Here is a 23,359-nt window from a genome sequence, read left to right as displayed (position 1 = left end):
TACTCAAGAGATAGACAGCTAGGTGTAGTGTTCTGTTCTTACTGCCTGTGTGTAAGCCAAATTGATATTAATAAGATGAATCTACTGGCGCCTGGGTGACTCAGTCATTGAGCTTCTGACTTTGGCTCAGGACATGATCTCACAGTTTGTGAGTTCGAGTCCCACATTAGGTGAGCTTAAGCCCCGCTTTGGGTGAGCCCTGCCTCTCTGTCTTTCTCTTTCCCTCTTCTCTCTCTCTCTCTCTCTCTCTCTCTCTCTCTCTCTCTCTCTGCCTTGTGGGATTCTCTTTCTCACTCCCTCCCTCTGCCCCTTACTCACTTGTGTACGTGTTCTCTCTCTCTCTCTCTCTCTCTCTCTCTCTCAAAAGATTAATCTATTATGTGTATATATGCACAGACATGTACTTACAGTGCATTTCAGAGATATACTAGTTATGCCAGGGTTTTGTTAGTTACTGTTCCTGATTAGAACAGAATATTATTTTTACTTTTTTTTTTTTTTATAGTTGAACACTCAGGTACAGTGTAATTCTAGATTTTTTCATAGTAGATTTGGAGAGGGAATATAGTCAACTGGTAATGATATTTCAGTACTGACTCCTTACTCTAGCATCTTATATTTTACCATTTTTATATTGACTACTTTTGAAAACCACAATTCATTTATTTCAGTGTTTGTTGAGTGCTTTTTTGCCATTCACTTAGGCTAGGTGGTAGATAGAGGTACACAAATGAGTGGGACACAATGTACAGTGTTTCCAGACCTTTGTCATGCGTTACCTTGTTGGCCTGTTCTTAGAAATCATCAGCAGACTTGGAAGCAAACTGTTTGACCCTATGAACCGACCCAGGTTGATAATCTTCCACTGTGGCACAGGTAGAATTTTGATTTTTAAAAAAATTTTGTTCATGTTTGTTTATTTTTGAGAGATAGAGACTGAACAGGAGCAGGGGAGGGGCAGAGAGAGGGAGACACAGAATCCAAAGCAGGTTCCAGGCTCTGAGCTGTCAGCACAGAGACCAACGCGGGGCTCGCACCCATGAACCATAAGATCGTGAGCTGAAGTCGGACACTTAACTGACTGAGCCCCAGAAATTTGATTTTTCTATCAAAAACATGAACAGGTAATAAAGGCTTACTCCTGTCTTTACCTTTACCAGAATGTAAGTTCTGAGGAGATAGAAATTGTTTCTGTTCACTACTGCTCTATCTCCCTTGGCTCAGACAGTGTCTGACACATAGTAGGTGCTCAGTAAATATTTGTTGAATGGCCACTTATCTTTCAGCTTTTAACTCACATGTGTTCTTATAATGTTCTGGCTACCTGTTCCTTTATGGCTATATTTTCCTTGCATCCCATTGGCCTGAATTTAGTTACATGGCCATATTTAGCTGTAAGGGAGGACATTGGGGCTTCATTTGGGAAGCTTTGTGTTCAGTTAAAAACTAGGGGTTTTATTAATTAGGAAGAAGTGGAGAAAAAGAGACTTGAGAACTGCTAGCAGTCTCTACCACAAGTCTGACCAACGATAACTATCAGATGTACCTTGGGGCTAAGGGGGTTTCATGGCTTGATGCGGAGCAGGCTACAGTTAGTTAGTCACAGCCAAGAGGCAATGCCTGAAGTCAAGTACCAGGGAAGGATTCATTCACATGCTTGCCTGAGGAGGTAAAAGAATAGTAAATAGTTATATTTGAACCATGGTATGGTATTAAAGGACAGTGAGAGGACTAGTGCTTTCAAAGTGCTAAAAGATCTTATTGATTGATGGCACACTGTCGAACAGGGGAGGGGCAGAGGGGAAGAGAAGAGAATCTTAAGCAGGCTCCACATTCAGCATGGAGCCAGACATGGGCCTCTATCCCACGACCCTGGGATGTTGACCTAAGCCGGAATTAAGAGTCAGATGCTCAATTTACTGAACCATCCAGGCACCCCAGTGCTGAGAGATCTTTTAAACCTCTCATTGGTAATATTGCTGTCTTTGGGGATGGTTTGTGGTTTTTAAGCTGTTCAACTGTATCTCTAAGGGTGTTAGTACTCAGAAGTGGGGCTTGGACATTATAAGTTTGAGAACACGGTTTTATTTGCTTAGTAGTAATTGCAACTACTGTGTATATTTTCATCTTAATTTCCATGTAGAGTCTGGTAACTTCCCAGTGAACATGCAGACTTCTCTTCTGAGCTCAGGCCTCGTGTCTGACTGCCTTCTGGGTGTCTCACAAGGACTCTTTGCTCAATCAGAGTTTTCTTCCTCTGCATCAAAGGCACTCCAAAATGTTTTCATTAAATTGAAGAGAAAAAAATAAAAAGTTCTGATGAGTGGAATCATGAAGTATTTCATCTTTTTGTCCTAAGTTTAAGAAAAAATATGAAAGTAATAGATCCTCAGCATTAAACTATTTAAATTATCTAAAATAAAATTACAAAGTGAAAATTCCTTCTTACCCTTCTCCTCCCAGATCTCATTCTCCAGAGCTGTCTTTACTGGCTGTTGTAATAGTAGGTATCTTTCCAAACTTTTTGTGTATATAAGCAATATTATACACACATACACCCTATGTTCCTTCTAAAAATAGGATCATATTACAGAGTGTTTGCAACTCGCCATTTGCTTAATAGGACATCTTAGACATCTTTTCATCTTTTCATGTCCTTATTAGAAGGTTATTTTATCTGGAATGGCTAAAACCTTACCTGTTCTATGTTACTATTTCTGGAATTTAGCTATCTTAACTCTGAGAAAAAACCATGATAAAAAAATTTGACATGTTATATTTGCATAATTGTAATCCAGTGCTGTAAAATGTTTGCACATGGCAAAATCTACAAACTGGGAACCGTGGTTGGTTGATACAATTAAAATAATACCACATTGTCACATGTATTATCCTCTGTGATATCATCAGTTGACTTTTTTTTTTTTTTTTCCCCTAAACAACCCAGAGGACCAAATCACCACTGGGCACTGGGCACTATGCACCGTAACAATACACTTCATTTACTACAGTGTCCCCCCCCCCCACAGTGGATGAGCATTTATAAAATCTTAATTCAGCTATTTGGATGTTTCTGGTGTTTAGACTCTTAACTAAGTCATTTTGTACTATCTAGATTTATCTCATCCTTTTCAAAGACTGCATTATATTTTTGTAGTGTGAATTTGCCAAATTTTATTTAAAATTTTTTTTAACGTTTATTTATTATTGAGAGAGAGAGACAGAGCGTGAGCAGCGGAGGGGAAGAGAGAGGGGAGTCACAGAATCTGAAGTAGGCTCCAGGCTCTGAGCTGTCAGCACAGAGCCAGCCCGACGTGGGGCTCGAACTCATGAACTATGAGATCATGACGTGAGCCGAAGTTGGATGCTCAACCGACTGAGCCACCCAGGCGCCCCTTGCCAAATTTTATTTAAACACTCCCATGTTATTCTATTGAGGAAAAACTTGAGCATATTTTATTTAGCCATATGGTTAACTTAGCGGTAACTTAAGCAATCTATAAATGTTTAAGTGATTAACAAATGTACACTTGTGTTCTTCCTACTCTTAAGTCATTACTTTTCTGTTTCCTCCTGACTCTTTCCTCTGTATATTTAAGTCTTTCTGGTCCTTTTCTCTTTTTAAGTCTGTGCTCTCTACTTCCCTTTTGCCTAAAGCATTTTACCTTTTCCCTTTATAAATGTAGCACAGATATCAAATCAAATGGCTCCCTTGTCACTTTCACATCTTTATACATTCCCCTTCTACTTAACTTTTAACTTGGAATACGCTATCTTTCTCTCATTTCCCTTTCTTTTTTTTTTTTTTTAATTGTTTTTTTCAACGTTTATTTATTTTTGGGACAGAGAGAGACAGAGCATGAACGGGGGAGGGGCAGAGAGAGAGGGAGACACAGAATCGGAAACAGGCTCCAGGCTCCGAGCCATCAGCCCAGAGCCTGACGCGGGGCTCGAACTCACGGACCGTGAGATCGTGACCTGGCTGAAGTCGGACGCTTAACCGACTGCGCCACCCAGGCGCCCTCATTTCCCTTTCTTAACCTTTCAACCTTTACCACTGCCCAGTGTCCAGGGGAGATACTAGGGGATACACATTGTCAGCAATGTTCCCCCTGCAAAATGAAAAACAAAACTTTTAGCCAAATGACTTATTCATAGATGTCCCATTTTATCCTAAGAGCAACCCTTAAATGTTTGAGAAGTGATTGCATCTACAAAATAAAGACATGCTAAGAAAAATGTTCAATCGGATGATAAGAGTGTACAGAAATCAAAAACACTGTTTATAAAAATCCTTTGAAAAGGAGTGCCTGGGTGGCTCAGTTGGTTAAGCATCCGACTTCGGCTCAGGTCATGATCTCATGGTTCGTGGGTTCAAGCCCCGTGTCAGGCTGTGTGCTGACAGCTCAGAGCCTGGAGCCTGCTTCTGATTCTGTCTCCCTCTTTGCCCCTCCCCTGCTCGTGCTCTCTGTCTCTCTCAAAAATAAATAAACAATAAAAAATAAAAGATCCTTTGAACAGAATAAATGAAATAATGGACATAGTTGATAACCAAATAGTGATCTATAAATTCCGTCAAAGGAAATCTCTTAGAATATAGAACCAAAAGCCAACGATGGAATTGAAGAGAAAAGCTCAATGTCTCTCAACCTTGTGTGCACATTAGAATCATCTGAGATAACTTTTTAAAATCACTGATGCCTTGGCCCCAGCGTAGCTCAATTATATACAGATTCTCTGGGAATAGGGTACAGGCATCAGTGGCTTTTTAAAGCTTCCCAGTTGATTCTAATATTTATCCCATGTTTAGAAACATGCTTAAGAGATCTGAAGGCTAGAACCAAGATGTCCACAGTCTGTCTAGCAAGACTTTTAGAGGCAGAGGACAGACATGGAAGGAAAAGAAATAATAGTAGCACCTCCCCTGAGATCCCCCAAAGACTCACCTTCAGCAGTTGAGGGCCAGGATATCAACGCCCTGCAGGAATTAAGGAAAGAAAACAAATACCACAGTATATCTTGGTGATCTGTCTGAACCCCAAGAATAAAGAAAACCCCATTTCTTCTACAAAGAATGGGAGCCACCTTGTGCACTAGGGAGGGAAGGAAACCTAACTGGCCTAACTGACCCAAACACCGCTTCTGCTCTCTTCCTAGACATGTCTCTCTACTTAATTTCTCTGGCCCACTCCTGCTTTTTTTGTGACGCTGACCGCAGACTCCATGGGGAAGAGCTGGTCTCTTACTGTTGGTATTTAGAAGTCAGTTTGCGCTTCTTTGTTCTCTCCTTTAGTCTGATCCCTTCTGCCTTCTGGTTCAGTGACACACTTTTTGTTTTCCAGCTCAGTTAGAGCTTTACAAATTTTTCTGTGATTCCAGTGTCATCTTGGAGAAAGTTGATAATTTAGTACTGTCCTCCAATCTTTGACATTTGGATGGTCTGATATTTTCTAGGGTTTGTTCTTGTTCTGTTTTGTTTTTAATGAGAATAGTAATTCATCCAAGTGGTCAGTGACAGAAGTAATTATAAATTTGGTCTGTTAACTTTGCTTTCTTCAGTAACTGCTTGAACTGAGAAAAGTGAGTTGACCAAAGGGTCGTATGTATCTAAGAGATACAATGAAGGAGGAAATAGTGTCTAGCTATAAAGTGGTAATCCCATTTAGAATTCTTTTTGCTCTGCTGTCTCATTGACCGGACATGTGAGCCTTCAGTCTCTGAAGAATTGATGCAGCAGTCACTGCTGGAGACTCGGTTCCCAACCTTGGATGCACACTGGAAACGAGAAAGGTGTCTTCAGTCACGGTGAAGGTGGGAGGATTAAAGAGAAGTTAAGTCTGGCTGACTGTTCTGCGAATTTCCATCTGCTCTCGCCTCAGATTTCTTTCTTGTTTCTTTTTTTGATTGTACTTAAGTACACATAACAAAATTTACAGTTTTTACCAGCTTTGAACGTACAGTGCGGTGACCATACGTTCACATTGCTGTGCAATTATTACCACTGTTGTTCTCCGGAACTTTTTCACCTTCCCAGACAGAAACTCTGCACGCATTAAACAACTGTCCATTCCCCTTCCCCCAGCCCCTAGTAATTCTCTATTCTACTTTTCTGACTTGGTGAATTTGCCTGTTCTAGGTACCTCATGAAAGAGTCATGTGATATTTGCCCTTTTGTGTCTGGCTTATTTCACTTAGCATAATGTTTTTAGGGTTTATCCATGTTGTAGCATGTGTTAGAATTTTATTTTTTTATGGCCAGATATTTTAATAATACATATATGCACACACCATGTCTTGTTTATGGACACTTGGATTGTTTCCACCTTTTGGCCATTATGAATAGTGTCGCTATGAAGATTGCTGTACACGTCTCTGCTTTCACTTCCTTTGGGTGTATTTGCACGAGTAGAATAACCGGATCATAATGGTGATTCTGTGTTTAACATTTTGATGAACCACAGGGCATGCACCATTTTATATCCCCACCAGTAAAGCATGAGGGTTCCAGTTTGTCTACATCTCCCCAACACTCATAATTTTAAGTTCTCATATAGCCATTCTAATAGGTGTGAAGTGGTATCTAAGAGGGGGGCAGAATATGTGACCCCAGAAGATGCCACTTTGGCATGTGGATTATTTTGAGCTGAAGGCAATCGAGGTCTGATAGACTCAGGAAGACGTTTGGTTTTTGTTTTTGTTTTTATCTCTACCTCTCCCTTAACTGCCTAAAAAAACTTACATAGAGGGCCTGTACCATGAAGAGAGCTAATACCAGAGATAACTTTTTATATAAAAAAGATTTATCTGCATGGCAGGGCAGACATTTGCTTATAAAACCTCTGTTCCTCCCATCTTCCTGTGAATTGTCTTCCTCCTCCTTGAAGTTCTAGACTCCTACCCCCTTTTCCATAGCTCAGGATGGCTTATAAGCCTCACTTGCTTGAGTGTCTGGGAGCTTCCTATCTTTGGGGTTCTCACAGGTATAAAATTTTTTTTTTCCCTCCTGTTAATCTGTCTTAGGTAAATTTAATCGTTAGACCAGCCTAAGAACCTAGAAGGAAAGAAGGGGATCATTTTCCCCTTTACGTATCTCATTGTGATTTTGTTTTGCATTTCCCTAATAACTAATGATGTTGAGCGTCTTTTCATATGCTTATTGGCCATTTTTCACAGGTTTCTTTTTTGAAGGAGAAAAAAATGTACGGGCATACGTGGCAGTAGTCTTCATCATCTTTCCATTCCCCTCCCCAGTGTGGAGGAAGGACGTTACCTGGGGGAACGTACATGGCTAAATGCAGTGTGCAGTTTTATAGAGATGCATAGTCTGTCTTCATATGTGGTCTTCTTTCCTCTGCATGCATATTTATCTTTTGTTGTCTGGGAACTCCTCCTAACATGCTGGTGTGTTCCTGGACTTGAATGTTTGACGGAGGCCTGGGTTGAAAGTCAGTAAGGGCAGGGGCGCCTGGGTGGCTCAGTCGGTTAAGCATCCGACCGAAGTCGGCTCAGGTCATGGTCTCACACTCCGTGAGTTTGAGCCCTGCATCGGGCTCTGTGCTGACAGCTCAGAGCCTGGAGCCTGTTTCAGATTCTGTGTCTCCCTCTCTCTCTGCTCCTCCCCTATTCATGCTCTGTCTCTCTCTGTCTCAAAAATCAATAAATGTTAAAAAAAAAAAATTAGAAAGAAAGTCAGCGAGGGCTTTTCAGTTCATCCTCACTCGAGTATATTCAAAATTAAGATGAATTACTGCATTAAGATGAATTAAGCCCCAGGGTATATACCTCTTTCCTTGTGTGTTTTCTTTCTTTTGTGTTTTAGTTCTAGGAGGCTGAAAACCTTTATGGCTCAGGCATCTGTGTTACGTAGAAAGAATGCTACTGTAATGTTCTGTGCTGTTAACCAAGTATCTAGTTCCTATATTCTTTTTTTTTTTTTTTAATCTTTCTGAAAACTCTCCTGGTAGACAGTAGGATAACCTGATACAAGTTATCTATATTTTAACAGAGAACAACACAGTAAGTAATACACATGGGGAGTTAGTGGATACGCTTTAAAAGGACTTCTCATCTGGGGAATCTGACAGTCTAGTTACATTGACTGAATTTTTCAGTACGCTGTTGGTGAAATTGTAAGCGTATTCTCATTTTTCTGTTATGTCTCAGGTGTTTGCGGACTGGCGCTTTGGAGAGTGCCTGCTTATCTGGCATGTCCATAACAGAACTGTGTGTTCCCTCTCTGATGTGCCGGGTAGCAGTTTCCCCCCTTTGGACAGTTCAGAACAGTGAGCTTTATCCTAGATTAATATCCATAGCTACATAGTGGTTCTAAATCCAGAATAAACCGAGAGTAGGGGAGAGAAGAAAAGGCTCTCTCATGAAGAAAGTGAAACTTTCTCAGTGTGTCTTGCCGGTTTTTAGAAATTGTCTGTTCTTCCTGCCTTTTTTCATATAAACTAGATTAAGGAAAAAGGTCATTGTTGTTTTTAAGTTTTATTTTTATTTAAGTAATCTCTACACCCAACATGGGACTCAACTCAGCAACCACGAGATCAAGAGTTGCAAGAGTGAGCCAGTCAGGCACCCCAAGGAAAAAGCTGTTTGTTGGTTTGTTTGTTTTTAATGTTTGTTTATTTTGAGAAAGCACGTGTGCACGTGCCCGAGCAAGAGGAGCAGGGAGAGAGAGAATCCCAAACAGGCTCTGTGCTGCGAGCACAGAGCCCAACTCGGGGCTTGAACTCAGGAACTGTGAGATCATCCCCTCAGCTGAAATCAAGAGTCGGATACTTACCCAATTGAGCTACCCACCCAGGTTCCCCGGAAAAAGGGTTTTTTTTAAATTTGTTTTGTTTGCTTATAAAAATCTGTACCCCAAATGACATAACTGGAATTAAGGGAAAAAACTTGGAAAGTTCCATTTTTTTCCTTATTCTTCCAGATTTATCTGCCTTTGAACGTTGAAAACAGTTTTATTGTTGTTTATCTTTGTGTTTTAATAATTCATGCTACTCCTCTTCTTAGCAACTCCATACTACTTAGAACCATTGTCTGAAATCACCTGTATCCCTTGCAGTGTTAGAACCAAAAATGAAGAGTAAGTTTCTTGATCAAGTGAGACTTACAAAGTTAGCAGATCAGCTTACAGGTTTTCTATTTATTGAATTTTAGCAAGCCATTGTTTGCTACCCTTTGGATTAGAAGCAAAAGAAAATGCTTTTTGATTGACAATATTTTCATTTAAAAGTTCAGCTGATCCCCAGTTGATGAGCATTGAAAAGAAAGGCATTGTCTTTGGATGTGTGGTGGCCATGCTTTCTCAAAGCTTTTAGTTTTTTTGTGATATTTGTGCTCACACACACTCTCCTAAATGATTTGAAAGTAAGTGGCAGACTTCATGACACCTCACCCCTAAATACCTCAGCATGTGCCTCCTGAGAATGAGAATATTATTCTACCTAAAACATTACTACTGTATCACACCCCAGAAAGTTGACATTATAAAGTAATAATAATCTAATGTACAGTCTTACTTTTCCAAGTTTTTCTAATTCTCCCAGAAATGTACTTTTACGATACTTTTGTCTCCCTAATCCAGGATCTGGCCAAAGATCACACATCACATTTGGTTGTGGTGTCTCTTTAGTCTCCTTTATTTATTTGTTTGTTTGTTTATTTACATCCAAATTAGTTAGCATATAGTGCAACAATGATTTCAGGAGTAGATTCCGTACCGCCACTTACCCATTTAGCCCATCCCCCCTCCTACAACCCCTCCACTAACCCTCTGTTTGTTCACCATATTTAAGAGTCTCTTTTGTCCCCCTCCCTGTTTTTATATTTTTGTTGCCTTTCCCTTATATTCATCTGTTTTGTCTCAAAGTCCTTATATGAGTGAAGTCATATGATACTCGTCTTTCTCTGACTGATTTCACTTAGCATAATACCCTCCAGTTCCATCCGCATAGTTGCAAATGGCAAGATTTCATTTTTGATTGCCGAGTAATACTCCATTGTATAGATATACCACATCTTCTTTATCCATTCATCTATTGATGGACATTTGGGCTCTTTCCATACTTTGGCTGTTGTTGATAGTGCTACTATAAACACTGGGGTACATATGTCCCTTCGAAACAGGTCTTTAGTCTCCTTTAAACCAGAGCAGGACCTCTGTCTTTTTTGGGTGGGGATCTTTCATAACATTAACATTTTAAGGAGTCTGGGCCAGTTGTCTCCTACAATATTCCACAACAAATTTTGTCTTGTCTTCTTGATTAGTTTCAGGTTAAATACTTTTGGTAGGATTACTATATGTATACTTGCCATTCTACCACATCAGGAGGCACAGTGATATCAGTTTGTGTTACTTTTGGTAGTACACAGTTCGATCTTGATGCAGACCACTTGTGCTAAGGAATAGCTGTCAGATCACTTCATTGGAAAGCCCTTTTCCTCTATTAAGTAATCTAGATTCATGCTTTGAGACTTTGTGACTGTCCTACTCCTTTAGAACCTTCCACCTGGTTATTGTAATTTGTTCATTGATTTAATTCAGAGTTTTGCCAGGGGTCTACTGATGGACGTCTACTGATGAAGCCCAGGAAATTTTTTTGGGTACATATATTTTTCCAGGAATATGATTCATGACTTGCAAAATATTTTTAAAAATCTTTTGTCTCCCTCTCTTTTGGAGGTGGCTTCTACAAGTTCCTATGCATTAGAGAAGTCTGTTATAAGCAATAGGTTACTAGAAGCTGGGAACCAACAATGTTCATGTGATTTTCTTAATTATCTAACGTAGCATCACATACAGCTGGGCACTAAATTTCTGTTGTTTGTTTGAGAATGCTTTGTTCTGGGCTCTCCCTTATCCTGAGCCAAGCATTTGGATCTTTTGTGTTTGGTATAAAGTGTACTAGAAATAGAGCAAAGGAGCTTAGCCCCTGGTTTTTGGTGTTCTCTTTGAAGATTTTTGGGCACAGCCGAATTTGATTTGTGTCTTTGTTGACACTGAAGTATATTTGGGTCAATTGGAAATGAGTTAAAACACGGCAATATATTATTATTATGTATTGACTTTAGGGAGCTTTAGATCCATTATTAGCCTAATGCAGAATAGCTGTAGAAGTGGTTAATTCTTGACTTTCCCTGCTCAACCAGGAAAGCAGTATGGAATTAATCATGGTAGGAGCCACTCAGGTGTGTTTTGTTTCATCTATCGATTAGCCTGTTGGTAACACTGGCTTGCCTTGTATGAAAAAGTGTCTGTCATTTGGGTGACTGATAATAACAGTAAGTGCTAATGTTGGAAGGTATACTTCTAAAAATACATATCATACCATTTAATCCAGGTGATCACTCTGTGAAAGTTATTATTTTTATTCTAATTACACAGGTGAGGGGAAAGACGGAGAGAAGTGAAAGATAGCCGACATCAAACAGCTCGTGAGGAGCCCCAGATTCCTTGCTTTTTTTTGTTTTAGCACTCTGAAAGGTAGAGGCATTCTGTGGGTTCCAAATATGAACAAAGCATGGCCCTTGTTCTCAAGGACGTTTTAAATCAAACCAGTATGTCTTCTTATAAATATATTAATTATAGGCAGCACATCAAGGGAAGAGCTAGGGAAGCACACAGAAGTGCAGACAGCCTCCAAGTATAGAGTCAAGGTTGGTATGCCGGGGGAAGCATTTGAGAGGGAACATGTCTAGGGAGGAAGAAAAAGTGAGCGAAAGGACCAAGGTGGGAAAGCACAGGGCTTATTATGGCTGAGGGGCTGCTCTGGTTTGGCATGAGCTGCGTGAGATACGGTAAAAGAAAGTGGTGGAAGCTGGGCCTGTGACAGGTTAGGTCAGACTGTGAAGGGCCTCAGAATGCCATGCTAGGGAAGAGAGAGCCTCCTTCCATAGGTATTTTGAGCAGGAAATGAAAAGTGTAGGGTAGCCCTGTAGAGAACCCAGTAATAAGCATGATAAATGCTTACATTTTTAAGTTAAGATCCTGTGCTAATCTCTTCACATGATACACACAGAATCTCACTAACGCCTGCAGTAACTGAACAAAGTACTCTGTCCCTTTTACAGATGTGAAATCGAGGCTCCGCGAGATTAGGCTTGCAGGTGTCAAACATATCGCTGGAGCTAAGACTTGGACTGGGGTCTGTGAGCTTCTAAAACCTGTTCTGTTTGCCACTGTGATATATTGTTTTTTAAAAACAGGTCACCTGATACGTTCTTGATCCTCTGTTAAGAATATGGCTGTGGGAAAAAGACATTTTCAAAGTTCCGGAAGTACTGCTTTTCAGTGTGTAATCATGCTAAGGAATGTAATCACCACCAAACCCGACTTGTACTGCTCTCTAATTGGGGCCAGCGCTGCATAGGAAGCTGAAGAACTGGATGATGTTTTATTTACATGCCTCATGACATGAATACATGCCTGCGGCAAATGTTTTTGTGTTCATTTTCACCGTTTAACCTTATTGGCCCCACGTAAATCTTACATCAGGGAGAGCCCAGTTCGTAGGGGCATTTTCAGGTGCTTAAAGCAGTGATATTTTTCCTAGCTAAAATACATTTCTTCTCAGCAGGTTTTCTACTAACAAAAGACCATGACTACTGATGAAGGTGCCAAGAACAATGGAGAAAACCCAGCAGCAGCTGTGGCTGAACGCGGAGAGGATATTACCTCTAAAAAAGATAGAGGAGTATTAAAGGTGAGGTTACAAGGTTGAATGACATGTAGGGAAATTTCCTACCTGGAAGGATTATTTATAAAGATGTTTGTGTTTTTGGTCGGAGGTGGAGGTGGATGTTGTTCACTGAGGCTTACTAAGTGCTAAACTCTCATTTCGTCTTCATGACTTGAGGTTTATTTTTTTAATTAAAAAATTTTTAAAGGTTTATTTTTGAGAGAGAGAGAGAGAGCACAAGCTGTGGAGAGGCAGAGAGAGAAAGGGACAGAAGATCTGAAGCAGGATCCACCCTGTCAGCGCAGAGCCCGATGGTGGGGCTGGAACCCACAAACTGCAAAATCATGACCGGAGCCGAGTGAGCACCCAGGCACCCCGAGGTTTATTTTTATTCCCAGAGAGATGGTGAAATTGAGGCCCTGGTGGGTGAATTAACCTGCCCAGTATCCTAGATCATAGGAAATACAGATCTGGGGGCCAGATCCAAATGACGTAGGACTTAGAGTCCCCCAGTTCTCAGCGTGTATGCATGGGTGGTTATTTTAACGTAATATTTAAGGACGTGAAAGCTAGCTAATGACAATCCAGAAGACTTACTAAAGGAAAAAGAAAAGCCAACTTGCAGGGTTCAAAAGGATTGTTTTTACATACAGATTCTTGTTTGTGCAGTGAAGATATTTTGTGAGGTTTCATCCTAGAATATATCTTACTTCAGAATTAGCTTTCCTCATTAAAACACTACAGGGGACCTGGGTGGCTCAGTCGGTTGAGTGTCCAACTCTTGGTTTCAGCTCAGGTCGTAATCCCAGGGTCATGGGATTGAGGCCTGTTTTGGGCTCATGCTAAGTGTGGAGCCTGCTTTATCCTCTTTCTCTCCCTCTGCCCCTCTGCCCTGCTCGCACTCTCTCCCTCTCTAAAATTAAAAATTAAAAGTAAAAACTGTGTATGGTTTTCACTGTGTAATTAGTCATTTCTATGTATAGTGTTTTTTTTTTTTAATGTTTGTTTATTTTTGAGAGAGACAGAGACAGAGACAGAGCACAAGCAGGGGGGAGGGCAGAGAGCGAGGGAGACACAGAATCCGAAGCAGGCTCCAGGCTCTGAGCTGTCAGCACAGAGCCCGACGCAGGGCTCGAACCCACAAACCGTGAGATCGTGGCCTGAGCTGAAGTCGGACACTCAACCGACTGAGCCACCCAGGTGCCCCTGTGTCTTTTTGTCTTTTTTTTATTTGTATCTCACAGTGGTCTTGTGAGACGACCAGAGCACCTGTTAATCCTTCCATTTTATTGATGGAAAATGTATATTTGAATTCCATATAAATTAATAAACTGCAGCTGAGAGAAGGTTAAATGCTTTAGTTGTATTAAGTCATGCCTTCTCCTACATTGTTGTTACATGGACAAGTTTTGTATAGTTAATTATTTTTCCCTGAAAATATGATCTCCCACATTCTAAGTATTATCACTAAGTGAGTTTTAGTATCTCCATGTGTCAGCAGTAGTAAATGAGAATTTTTTAGTTTGTTTTGTCTGATCTTGCTTGTGTGAAAGCTTTTTTTTCTGTGCCTGAATCTTCCGAATGTAGTTGTTTTACCGTTAGCTTGCTACATGCTAAGCCAAATTTTGGAAGACTTTCAACTACAGAAATAAGGGCTTTATGCCATAGATTTGTATCATGCTCTCATTTTTCAGAGGGCTTCTCAGTCTATAACTATATGAATTCCTTACCCCAAACTCCAGGATACTTCTAGAGACAGTAGAAATTGTGCAGGCAGTCTGCAGCATCTCCTCGCTCTATTTAAGTCTTTCTCTTTCATGTTTTCAGTGTGCCCACCCATGCAGAGAACATGTTCCTCAACCTGCCTCCAGCCCTGTTTTCTTCCAGGGAGTAAATCTGATAAGATTTTTAGGCTTGTAAGACGCATTTTGAGATTGTAAGCCCTTTAAATCATATCACTTATCACTGTCTAGAGCCTTAGGTTTCACCATGGGGCTTTTGGTTAAGATTAAATAGTCTACTAACTGTGCGACATGGGGCGATGTAGTTAACCTCTCTTTGATGAAATTTCCTCATTGTAAAATTGGAACAATACTACTACCTCCCTCATAGAGTTACTGGGATTATATAAAGCATTTAGCACCGTGCCTCATCTGTAGTAACCTCGTTTATTCCCTATTACATACATAACTTTTTAAAAGACCAAGGCACGTCTGGGAAGTCAGTGACTAGCTCAGGAAAATAAAATTACACTGTGGAGCTTACATTTTTAAAATGAATCGAGACTAAAATTCATTCCTTAATGCAACTGCTTAAGGCACCTCCTCACATCTTCCCATTTCCTCCTACCCAGAGCCCCTAGCAACTAACATTCTATTCTCTGTTATGAGTTCAGCTTTTTTAGATGTCACATATAAGTGAGATCACACAGTGTCTGTCTTTCTCTGTCACTTAGCATAATGCTCCTAAGATCCATCCATGTTGTCACAAATGGCAAGATTGTGTTCTTTATTGTGGCTGAATTAACATTCCACTGTGTGTATATGTGCCACATTTCTCTTGATCCATTCATTTGTGTATGGATCCTTAGATTGTTTCCAGGGTTTAGCTGTTGTAAATATTGCTGCCCTGAACATGGGGTGCATAGATCTCTTTGAGCTAGCGTTCTCGTTTTCTTCAGATAAATACCCAGAAGTAGAATTGCTGGATCGTATCGTAATTCTATTTTTAATTTATTGAGGAAACTTCACACTATTTTCTACAGTGGCAGCACCCATTTACATTCCTGCCACCAGTGCACGAAGGTTCCCTTTTCTCCATATCCTCACCAGCACTTGTTTTTTCTTCTCTTTCTCATCATAGCCATTCTAAAAGGTGAGGTAAAGTCTCGTGGGTTTGATTTGCATTTTGGGGATTGTTTTGTTTTTCCATTACTTCCTTCTTAACAAGTGTATAGAAACACAGCTGATTTCTGTGTGTTGATTTTGAATCCTCCCACGTCACTGAATTCATTGATTAGTTCTAACAGGTTTTTAGTGGAGTTGCAGTAATGATTCTCATCTTTATTTTTTTATTTTTTTTATTTTTTGAGAGAGAGTGGATGAGGGAGGAGAGGGAGAGAGAGAATCTCAAGCAGGTTCCATGTTCAGTGCGGAACCCAACATTGGGCTCAATCTCATGACCCTGAGATCATGGCCTGAGCCAAACAAAGTCAAGAGTCCTACACTTAGCCAACTGAGCCACCCAGGCTCCTCCAATTCTTTTCCTTTAAACAATGTCTGGACCTTTGAACTAAGAAAGTTGTAGAATAGAAGTTTACCGTGTTTACATGGTGATAAGAGGGCAGGGCTGGTAGGACACAACTTAAAGAACTTAGGAGCAAATGATTGAATTCTTTATATAAAGTTTCAGACTCTTCCCCTAATACGATGTTTCTTGGGCATGAGCTACCATCCTCTGTTACCTAATAAAGATGATTAATTTGGCATAGGTGATTGACACAATAAATTATACCACCACACGCCTGGATTTGATTTTCTTTTCCCAGAACTGACCAACTGCATTAGTGGCCTACTCTGCCAAGAACAAAATAAGTATACTGGATTTTATGACAGCTAAATATTTTTCAGCCTGGAGCTTTTTTTTTTTTGGCATTTGCTTTACTAGAAAACAAGTTTTTCAGTATCATATCAAACTATGCAGTGATGCTGGGTTTTTTGCACATTGAATATTCTTCATATAAAAGGAAATGGAACCTGTTATACTAGGAAGTTGAGCTTTTTGAAAGTAAACCAAACTAGTGGAATTTAGTCAAAAGGTAATGTTTTTAGCAAAAGAGGGAAGTAAATAAAATCTCACCTTTTGAAACTTGCTTTAGACTTCTTTTTGAAGATTTTTGAAAGTCCACTCATCTTTTTGTTCTGATTCAGTTTATATGTGAACTGGTTCTATGTTTTGAGAGATTTTGTTCTGATTCAGTTTATATGTGAACTGGTTCTATGTTTTGAGAGATTTTAGTGTCAAAGCATGAAGCAGGATCTATTGGTTATATTATTACCTTATTTTGTTTGAGGGGATAGTGTGCTTGACAGTGAAATTAAATATAGCATTAAAGATTTAGAGTAGTATAGGAAGGTTTCCTAACAGTTAGCATTATTGAGAGAACTGGGAGGGAAGCCTTGAGAAAGGACAGGTAATTATTTGCAAATCTGCCTGGGTAATGTATAATGGATTCTGTGACCTTTTTTATTTGATTAGAATAAAATCAGCTCCTTTTTTTGATGTTTGTCTTTTCCAGATTGTCAAAAGAGTGGGAAATAGTGAGGAAATGCCAATGATTGGAGACAAAGTTTATGTCCATTACAAAGGAAAATTGTCAAATGGGAAGAAATTTGATTCCAGTCATGATAGAAACGAACCGTTTGTCTTTAGTCTTGGCAAAGGTAAGAGGGTGTTTTTTGAGTTGTGTTTTGCTTAGACTTATTGCTATTTATATTATATAGAAGCTGGTCGATCCTGTATAGGAGCTAGTAGATTTTTAGGGGGTCTATAATGTTAAAGTTATTTTCATAATGTTATTAAGATGTTGTCCAGCTTTTTACCGTGTTGACATTCGCACTGATGGTACAAAAGCTACAGTGGTAAAAACTGCTGCTGCCGTTAGCACAGATCTGGGCTACGGCACCAAACTATATGAGTAATCCGATATTCTTCGATGCCCTCATTCACTGTTTAAATAAGAAAAAGAAGGGAAGCCCATGTCACTTAATGTCCTTGATAACAGTGTAAAAAATACCAATTGTATTAAATCCTAATCCTTGGCTTTGGCATTGTTCTGCTGTTTTGTGACAGACAGGGAGGCGCACAGGGCACACTTCTGTACCCGAGGACAGTGGTTGTCTCCTGGGAAAGCACTCGTGCACTTAACCTGAGTGAAGAACTGAATGAGGTGCATTTTTCCAGAAAACACCATCTTTATTAGAAAGGGCAAACTGGGGGCGCCTGGGTGGCTCGGTCGGTTAAGCGTCTGACTTCGGCTCAGGTCATGATCTCACAGTCCGTGAGTTCGAGCTCCGCGTCGGGCTCTGTGCTGACAGCTCAGAGCCTGGAGCCTGCTTCAGATTCTGTGTCTCCCTCTCTCTGTGACCCTCCCCCGTTCATGCTCTGTCTCTCTCTGTATCAAAAATAAATAAACGTTAAAAAAAAAAAAAGAAAGAAAGAAAAAGAAAAAAAAGGGCAAACCGTTATTGTTTGGATTTGATTATTCAGTATTTGGCAGATAACTTTCTTAAAAATGACTGAAGCGAACCTGTCACTTCAAGGAAAACAGCTGAGAGTATTTGTAACCATTGAGTTTTCAAATGAAAATTCTAGTTCTGGGAAATTTGTATCTGCCACGGTGAGCTTGACAGCTTCCCAGAACTTAAAAGACTTCTGATGAGATCGATGGATGTTCAGGAATGTGGTTTTTAAAATATCATCCAGTGAAATGTGTTAACGTGTGGAAGATCTGTGTAACTCAGTGAACCAATATTTACCCAATACAAGATGTTACAAAATCATGTGTGACTAAAAAGATCCATTCGTTTTGCAGGCTAGATCAATGGATTTTAATGTAACATAATATTAACGAAAAGTTCCTTGATCTGCTTTCAGATTCTACATTGCAACTAACTTTTTTTTTTTTTTTTTTTCAACGTTTATTTTTGGGACAGAGAGAGACAGAGCATGAACGGGGGAGGGGCAGAGAGAGAGGGAGACACAGAATCAGAAACAGGCTCCAGGCTCTGAGCCATCAGCCCAGAGCCTGACACGGGGCTCGAACTCACGGACCGCGAGATCGTGACCTGGCTGAAGTCGGACGCTTAACTGACTGCACCACCCAGGCGCCCCTGCAACTAACTTTTATGAAACTGCCACTTGTCCAGCTTGCATGTCCTCTCAGATGATCATATTCATAATTATCTGAAAAGGCCGTTAAAGTACTCCTACCTTTTCCACCTATCTATCTTTTGGGTTTGGATTTTTTCTGTAGATTTAAACTCAGATTGCAACAGATGAATGCAGAAGTAGGTATGAGAATTTGGTTGTCTTCTGTCAAGTCAGACACGTTTTACACTTGTTAAACTGCAAAACAATGCTGTTCTCACTAATTTTTTACAAATATAGTTGCTTTTCATAAAATTTTTTTTTTGTTTTGGGGTGCCTGGGTGGCGCAGTCGGTTAAGCGTCCGACTTCAGCCAGGTCACGATCTCGCGGTCCGGGAGTTCGAGCCCCGCGTCAGGCTCTGAGCTGATGGCTCGGAGCCTGGAGCCTGTTTCCGATTCTGTGTCTCCCTCTCTCTCTGCCCCTCCCCCGTTCATGCTCTGTCTCTCTCTGTCCCAAAAATAAATAAAAAACGTTGAAAAAAAAATTTTTTTTTAAAAATAAAAAAAAATAAAAAATTTTTTTTGTGTTAACATATATGAGGCTGTTACTATTTTTCAATAGTAAATGTACTATTTTTGAATTGGTAAGTAACTAATTTTTAATGTGGTAGATATCAGTAGATAGATAAACAAGTTCTTTGGGGTCTTCAATTTTTAAGATTAAAGGGGTCCTGAGGAAAAAGGTTGAGAAGCACTATTTTCAGGTCTTAAGTGTTATTTTTACTAATTCATTTTCAAATGCTTTTGCGTGTCTTTAGTTAATTTAGTACTTTCTTTAATCTTGTGAGAATAATAGCCCATACATCAAACTAGACTTTGCAGACCATGTGGCTTATTGAAAGTTAGTGGCTGAGTTACCAATGTTTTTAATTCTTATCTGCTACAGATAGAACAGATCTCTAGTTCATTCCCAGATTAAGTGTGGGAGAAAAGGATTGGACCCCCCCCCCCCCCCCCCCGCACTGGTCTACCACCATGGCTCAGTGTTGACTATAACCCCTTTCATTTTTTACTGTACCACCTGAAATGAATTGTTAACCAGGCATGGTCTGGGAAAGAAAAGAGCCAGTGAGGAACTGCAGACTTAAACTCTTTCTGCCTCTCTTGTACCCTGCCTTTCCTGGTACTCACAGGCCTGTGTCCTGGTGACTCCTGCTTCTTGTCCGGCTGTACCCTTCTCGGGCTCTGGTGCAGCCTGTGCGCCACTGCTCCCTTCTCCTTTGGGTCTTCAGTGAGTTGGTGGCTCATGTGAGATTAATCTTGTGTTTCAGTACGATGGCAATCAAATACAGATTCTTTTTGTCGAGAAAGCGGATAATGATTGACAGTTAAATTAGAATTTTTTTTCTTTTTTGTTGATTCAGAGATGTGAACCTCCAGGGCCACCAGCATGGCTGTGGCATCAGCATTTAATTTAGACGACCTCAGAGTAAATGGCCTCATCAGACATCTGTGTTTCCACTGCTCCCCCTGCCCCCTTCAAACTCTTACTCTACCCTTTGAATTTCTGTCCTAAAGAAGTTGATGGATTTAAGCCAACAAGTCTCTTCAGCAGCTATCTTTGCAAGTAGACTTGCTAAGAATTGCTAAGAACTGGGGGAAAAAAAAAGAATTGCTAAGAACTTATGCTGCTATCTTTTCTACCTGCATTTTCTTAATAAACTACCCTATGCTGAATGAGTCTTTTATGTTTCCTAGAATTTTGAGCAGAGATAAAAGAGGCAGCTTTCAGTTGACTTGGTACCTATGACACACCTGTCTAGAGACAGTGTGGTCTCTTGGGGAGAGCATCCACCTGGCTGTTAGGAAGCCAGAGGTCCTATCTTCACTCTTCCCTGTGTTATGTTAACATAAGTAAGCCACCTAACCTTCCCTGCTCCTCTAAAAAGGAGGCATCTGTAGAAAAGCATTAAGATTAATTCTGGCTATGATTTCATTCTTGTACCTTCTGTAAAGAGTGCAGGAATGAAAACCATAAAAGACTAAGATAAAGCAAGAAACTTTGGTAGGCAGTTTATAATTTTTTGTGGGTTTTTTTTTAAATGTTTATTTTTGAAAGAGAGTGCGCACAGGGGAGGGGCAGAGAGAGAGAGGGAGACACAGAATCTGAAGCAGGCTTCAGGCTCAGGGCTGTCAGCACAGAGCCTGATGAAGGGCTTGAACCCACAAACTGTGAGATCATGATCTGAGCCAAAATCGGATGCTTAACCAACTGAGCCACCAAGATGCCCCTGCCTTGCCTTTTCATTTTAATTGGTCTTTAAAGGAACAATTTTAATTTTGATGAAGTCAAATTTTTTTTATGGCTTTCCTATTATGATTGACCATTTTTGTTTTCATTTGGTTTGGGTTTTTTGTTTACATATGAGGACACTACAGAGAGAAGAAGTAAGCCATTAGCCCATGGTTATACAATAAAGTGGTAGGGCCAGGATTCAAACACAAGCAATTTCTTTCAAGGTGTATGTATCTTAAGGTTTAAAACTAGCTTAAACTGGGTACAAAAACGAAATAGGTCCTCATCCAGCAGAATTTACTGAGTGCCTGCTGTACATCAGACAGACACTTTTCTTACAGGAATGCTGTAGTTACAGAGGTTTATCAAAAGCAAAGTTTCTGCGGGCACCTGGGTAGCTTAATCAGTTAAGTGTCTGACTCTTAGTTTCTGCTCAGGTCATGATGTCGTGGTTGATGGGTTTGAGCTCCGTGTTGGGCTCTGCGCTCACAGCGTGGAGACTGCTTGGGATCCTGTGTATCCCTCTCCCTTTGCCCCTCCCAGCTCGTGCTCTTTCTCTCCCTCCCTCCCTTCCTTTCTCTCTCTCTCTCTCTCTCTCTCTCTCTCTCTCTCTCTCAAAATAAATAAATAAAATTTTTTAAAAAGCAAAATTTTTGCTATTACCTGCTTGATGTTTATGGGTTGAATTCCTATTTTGAAAGTTTGTTGTTTTTTTTTAAATTGAAGTATGTTTTTTTCATGCACTTTAAGTCTTGACAACATCTTACAACTGGTAAAGCACTACTAGTAATGGGTAACCATGTAGCCAACTTCCTGTGGGTTGTTTGTGGTTTAACCATGCGCTCCCTTTAAATTTCTGTTGATGCTTTTGCTCCCACTTAAATATATCCTTAACATCTGGGTTTTTGTTTGTTTGTTTTACATGCAGTTTAGGAGTATTCAGGATTGCTTTTAGGCCAAAATATTTAATTTTTCTAACCTTCTCCAAAAGTGTGAGCCAGAAAGACAGCAAACTTTGAGAAAGTACGTTCTTTGGCTTTACCTGGTGCTTTGCAGTAGAGGAAGAATGCTTTTGATTTCCATTGCTCTGTTAATGGATACTGGGGAGAAGCCTGTTGGGGCAGGGTGAGACTAAACCGTGGGAAGCTAACAAATTTCTAACTCCATTTGTATAAAATTATAGCATGGACCCTGTTGTTTAATTGAGTATAATGTTATGGTATTATAGTTTATAATTCTTTAGGAAATAGAAAATAATCAAGACCCGACTCCTGCCTTCAAGTATCTAACAGTTTAGCCTGGCAGAGTTGATGTTAATCCTTAATGAGGCTGTCCCAGGACAGATTATGCTACCATTCCTATTTTCCCTCTCTTTTTAAAAAAATTATAAAGCCATGAGAATGGGAAGATATTCTCCTGTGATCAGTTTTCTTAGTAATCAGAGAACTGCCAAAAATGAATGTAACAGAAGGCATGATCACCTTAGAAGAATCTTAAAATGTAAATTTATTTGTTCAATTCATAATCAAGATACTTTTGGTAGAGAGTAGAGAGGATTATCAGAGCCCTTTTGTAAGACATTCTGAAGTAGAACCAAAACAATTCATAAGAGGAAAAAGTAAATAGGAAAAGCTAATTTGCTTTATCTAGTATAAAAAGAAGAAAAACATTGTCCGTATATATATTTTTTTTATTTTTTAACGTGTATTCATTTTTGAGAGACAGAGAAGTGTGAGTGGGAGAGGGATGAGAGGGGGAGGCACAGAATCCAAAGCAGGATCCAGACTCTGAGCTGTCAGCACAGAGCCTGATGTGGGGCTTGAACTCAAGAACCGCGAGATCATGACCTGAGCCAAAGTCAGACACTTAACCGACTGCGCCACTCAGGTGCCCCGACGTTGTCCATTTTATAATGATATGCAATTTTCTTTTTTTTTAATAGAAAATATTAGCAAAATACTCATAGAATTAAAATAGCAGAAATTTGTACTAAGTCCTGGAAATCCTTCAATGAAGGTAAAGCAGGAATAAATCAGATGTGTGTTTTTAATTATCTGAAACTTATTAGTGATTATGCTTATATTTAAGAGAGTATCAACTCTTCTGTTTTGAATGGAAACCCTTCTACAGCAAAATTATTTTATCTTTTTTGTCCTCTATTCCTACATTAAAAAGTATTTTTCTATATAATACATCTTTCATCCTGTAGAATTTTAAATATGCTCATATTTCAAATGCATACCTACATTTAAAAGTTAAATAGTCAATAATTTTCATCTAGGGTGCCAAGACTAGTTAATAGAGAAAGAACAGTATTTTCAGTGGGGTACCTGGGTGGGGTGGTTCAGTCAGTTAAGCGTCCGATTCTGGGTCTTGGCTTAGGTCATGATCTCACAGTTCAGGCTCTGCGCTGATGGTGTGGAGCCTGCTTGGGATTCTCTGTCTCCCTCTCTCTGCCCCTCTCCCCCTCTCACTCTCTCAAAATGAATAAACATTAAAAAAATTATAA

The 23,359-nt window shown here is 39.9% G+C and overlaps 1 protein-coding gene across 5 annotated transcripts in view; it reads left to right on the top strand.

Annotated features, from left to right (window-relative positions):
• The window catches only part of FKBP5 (FKBP prolyl isomerase 5), a 118,321-nt gene that overhangs the window by 47,613 nt on the left and 47,349 nt on the right, over positions 1-23,359 (top strand). For 3 of the 5 annotated variants that reach the window (XM_025925310.2, XM_086706680.1, XM_086706677.1), the window contains 2 exons: positions 12,585-12,710; positions 16,984-17,128. In XM_025925310.2, coding sequence (XP_025781095.1) covers positions 12,606-12,710; positions 16,984-17,128 — 250 coding nt within the window. In that variant the 5' untranslated portion in view covers positions 12,585-12,605. Of the gene's footprint in view, positions 1-12,581; positions 12,711-16,983; positions 17,129-23,359 lie in introns of all 5 variants that reach the window. The other 2 variants (XM_086706679.1, XM_086706678.1) reach the window with 1 other exon arrangement.

This window comes from Puma concolor, chromosome B2, assembly GCF_028749965.1.
Source record: "Puma concolor isolate L17-30 chromosome B2, mPumCon1.1.hap2, whole genome shotgun sequence".
NCBI classification, from domain to species: Eukaryota; Metazoa; Chordata; class Mammalia; order Carnivora; family Felidae; genus Puma; species Puma concolor.
Note: the sequence above shows the minus strand (reverse complement) of the source record. Positions and strands in the feature narration are given on the sequence as shown.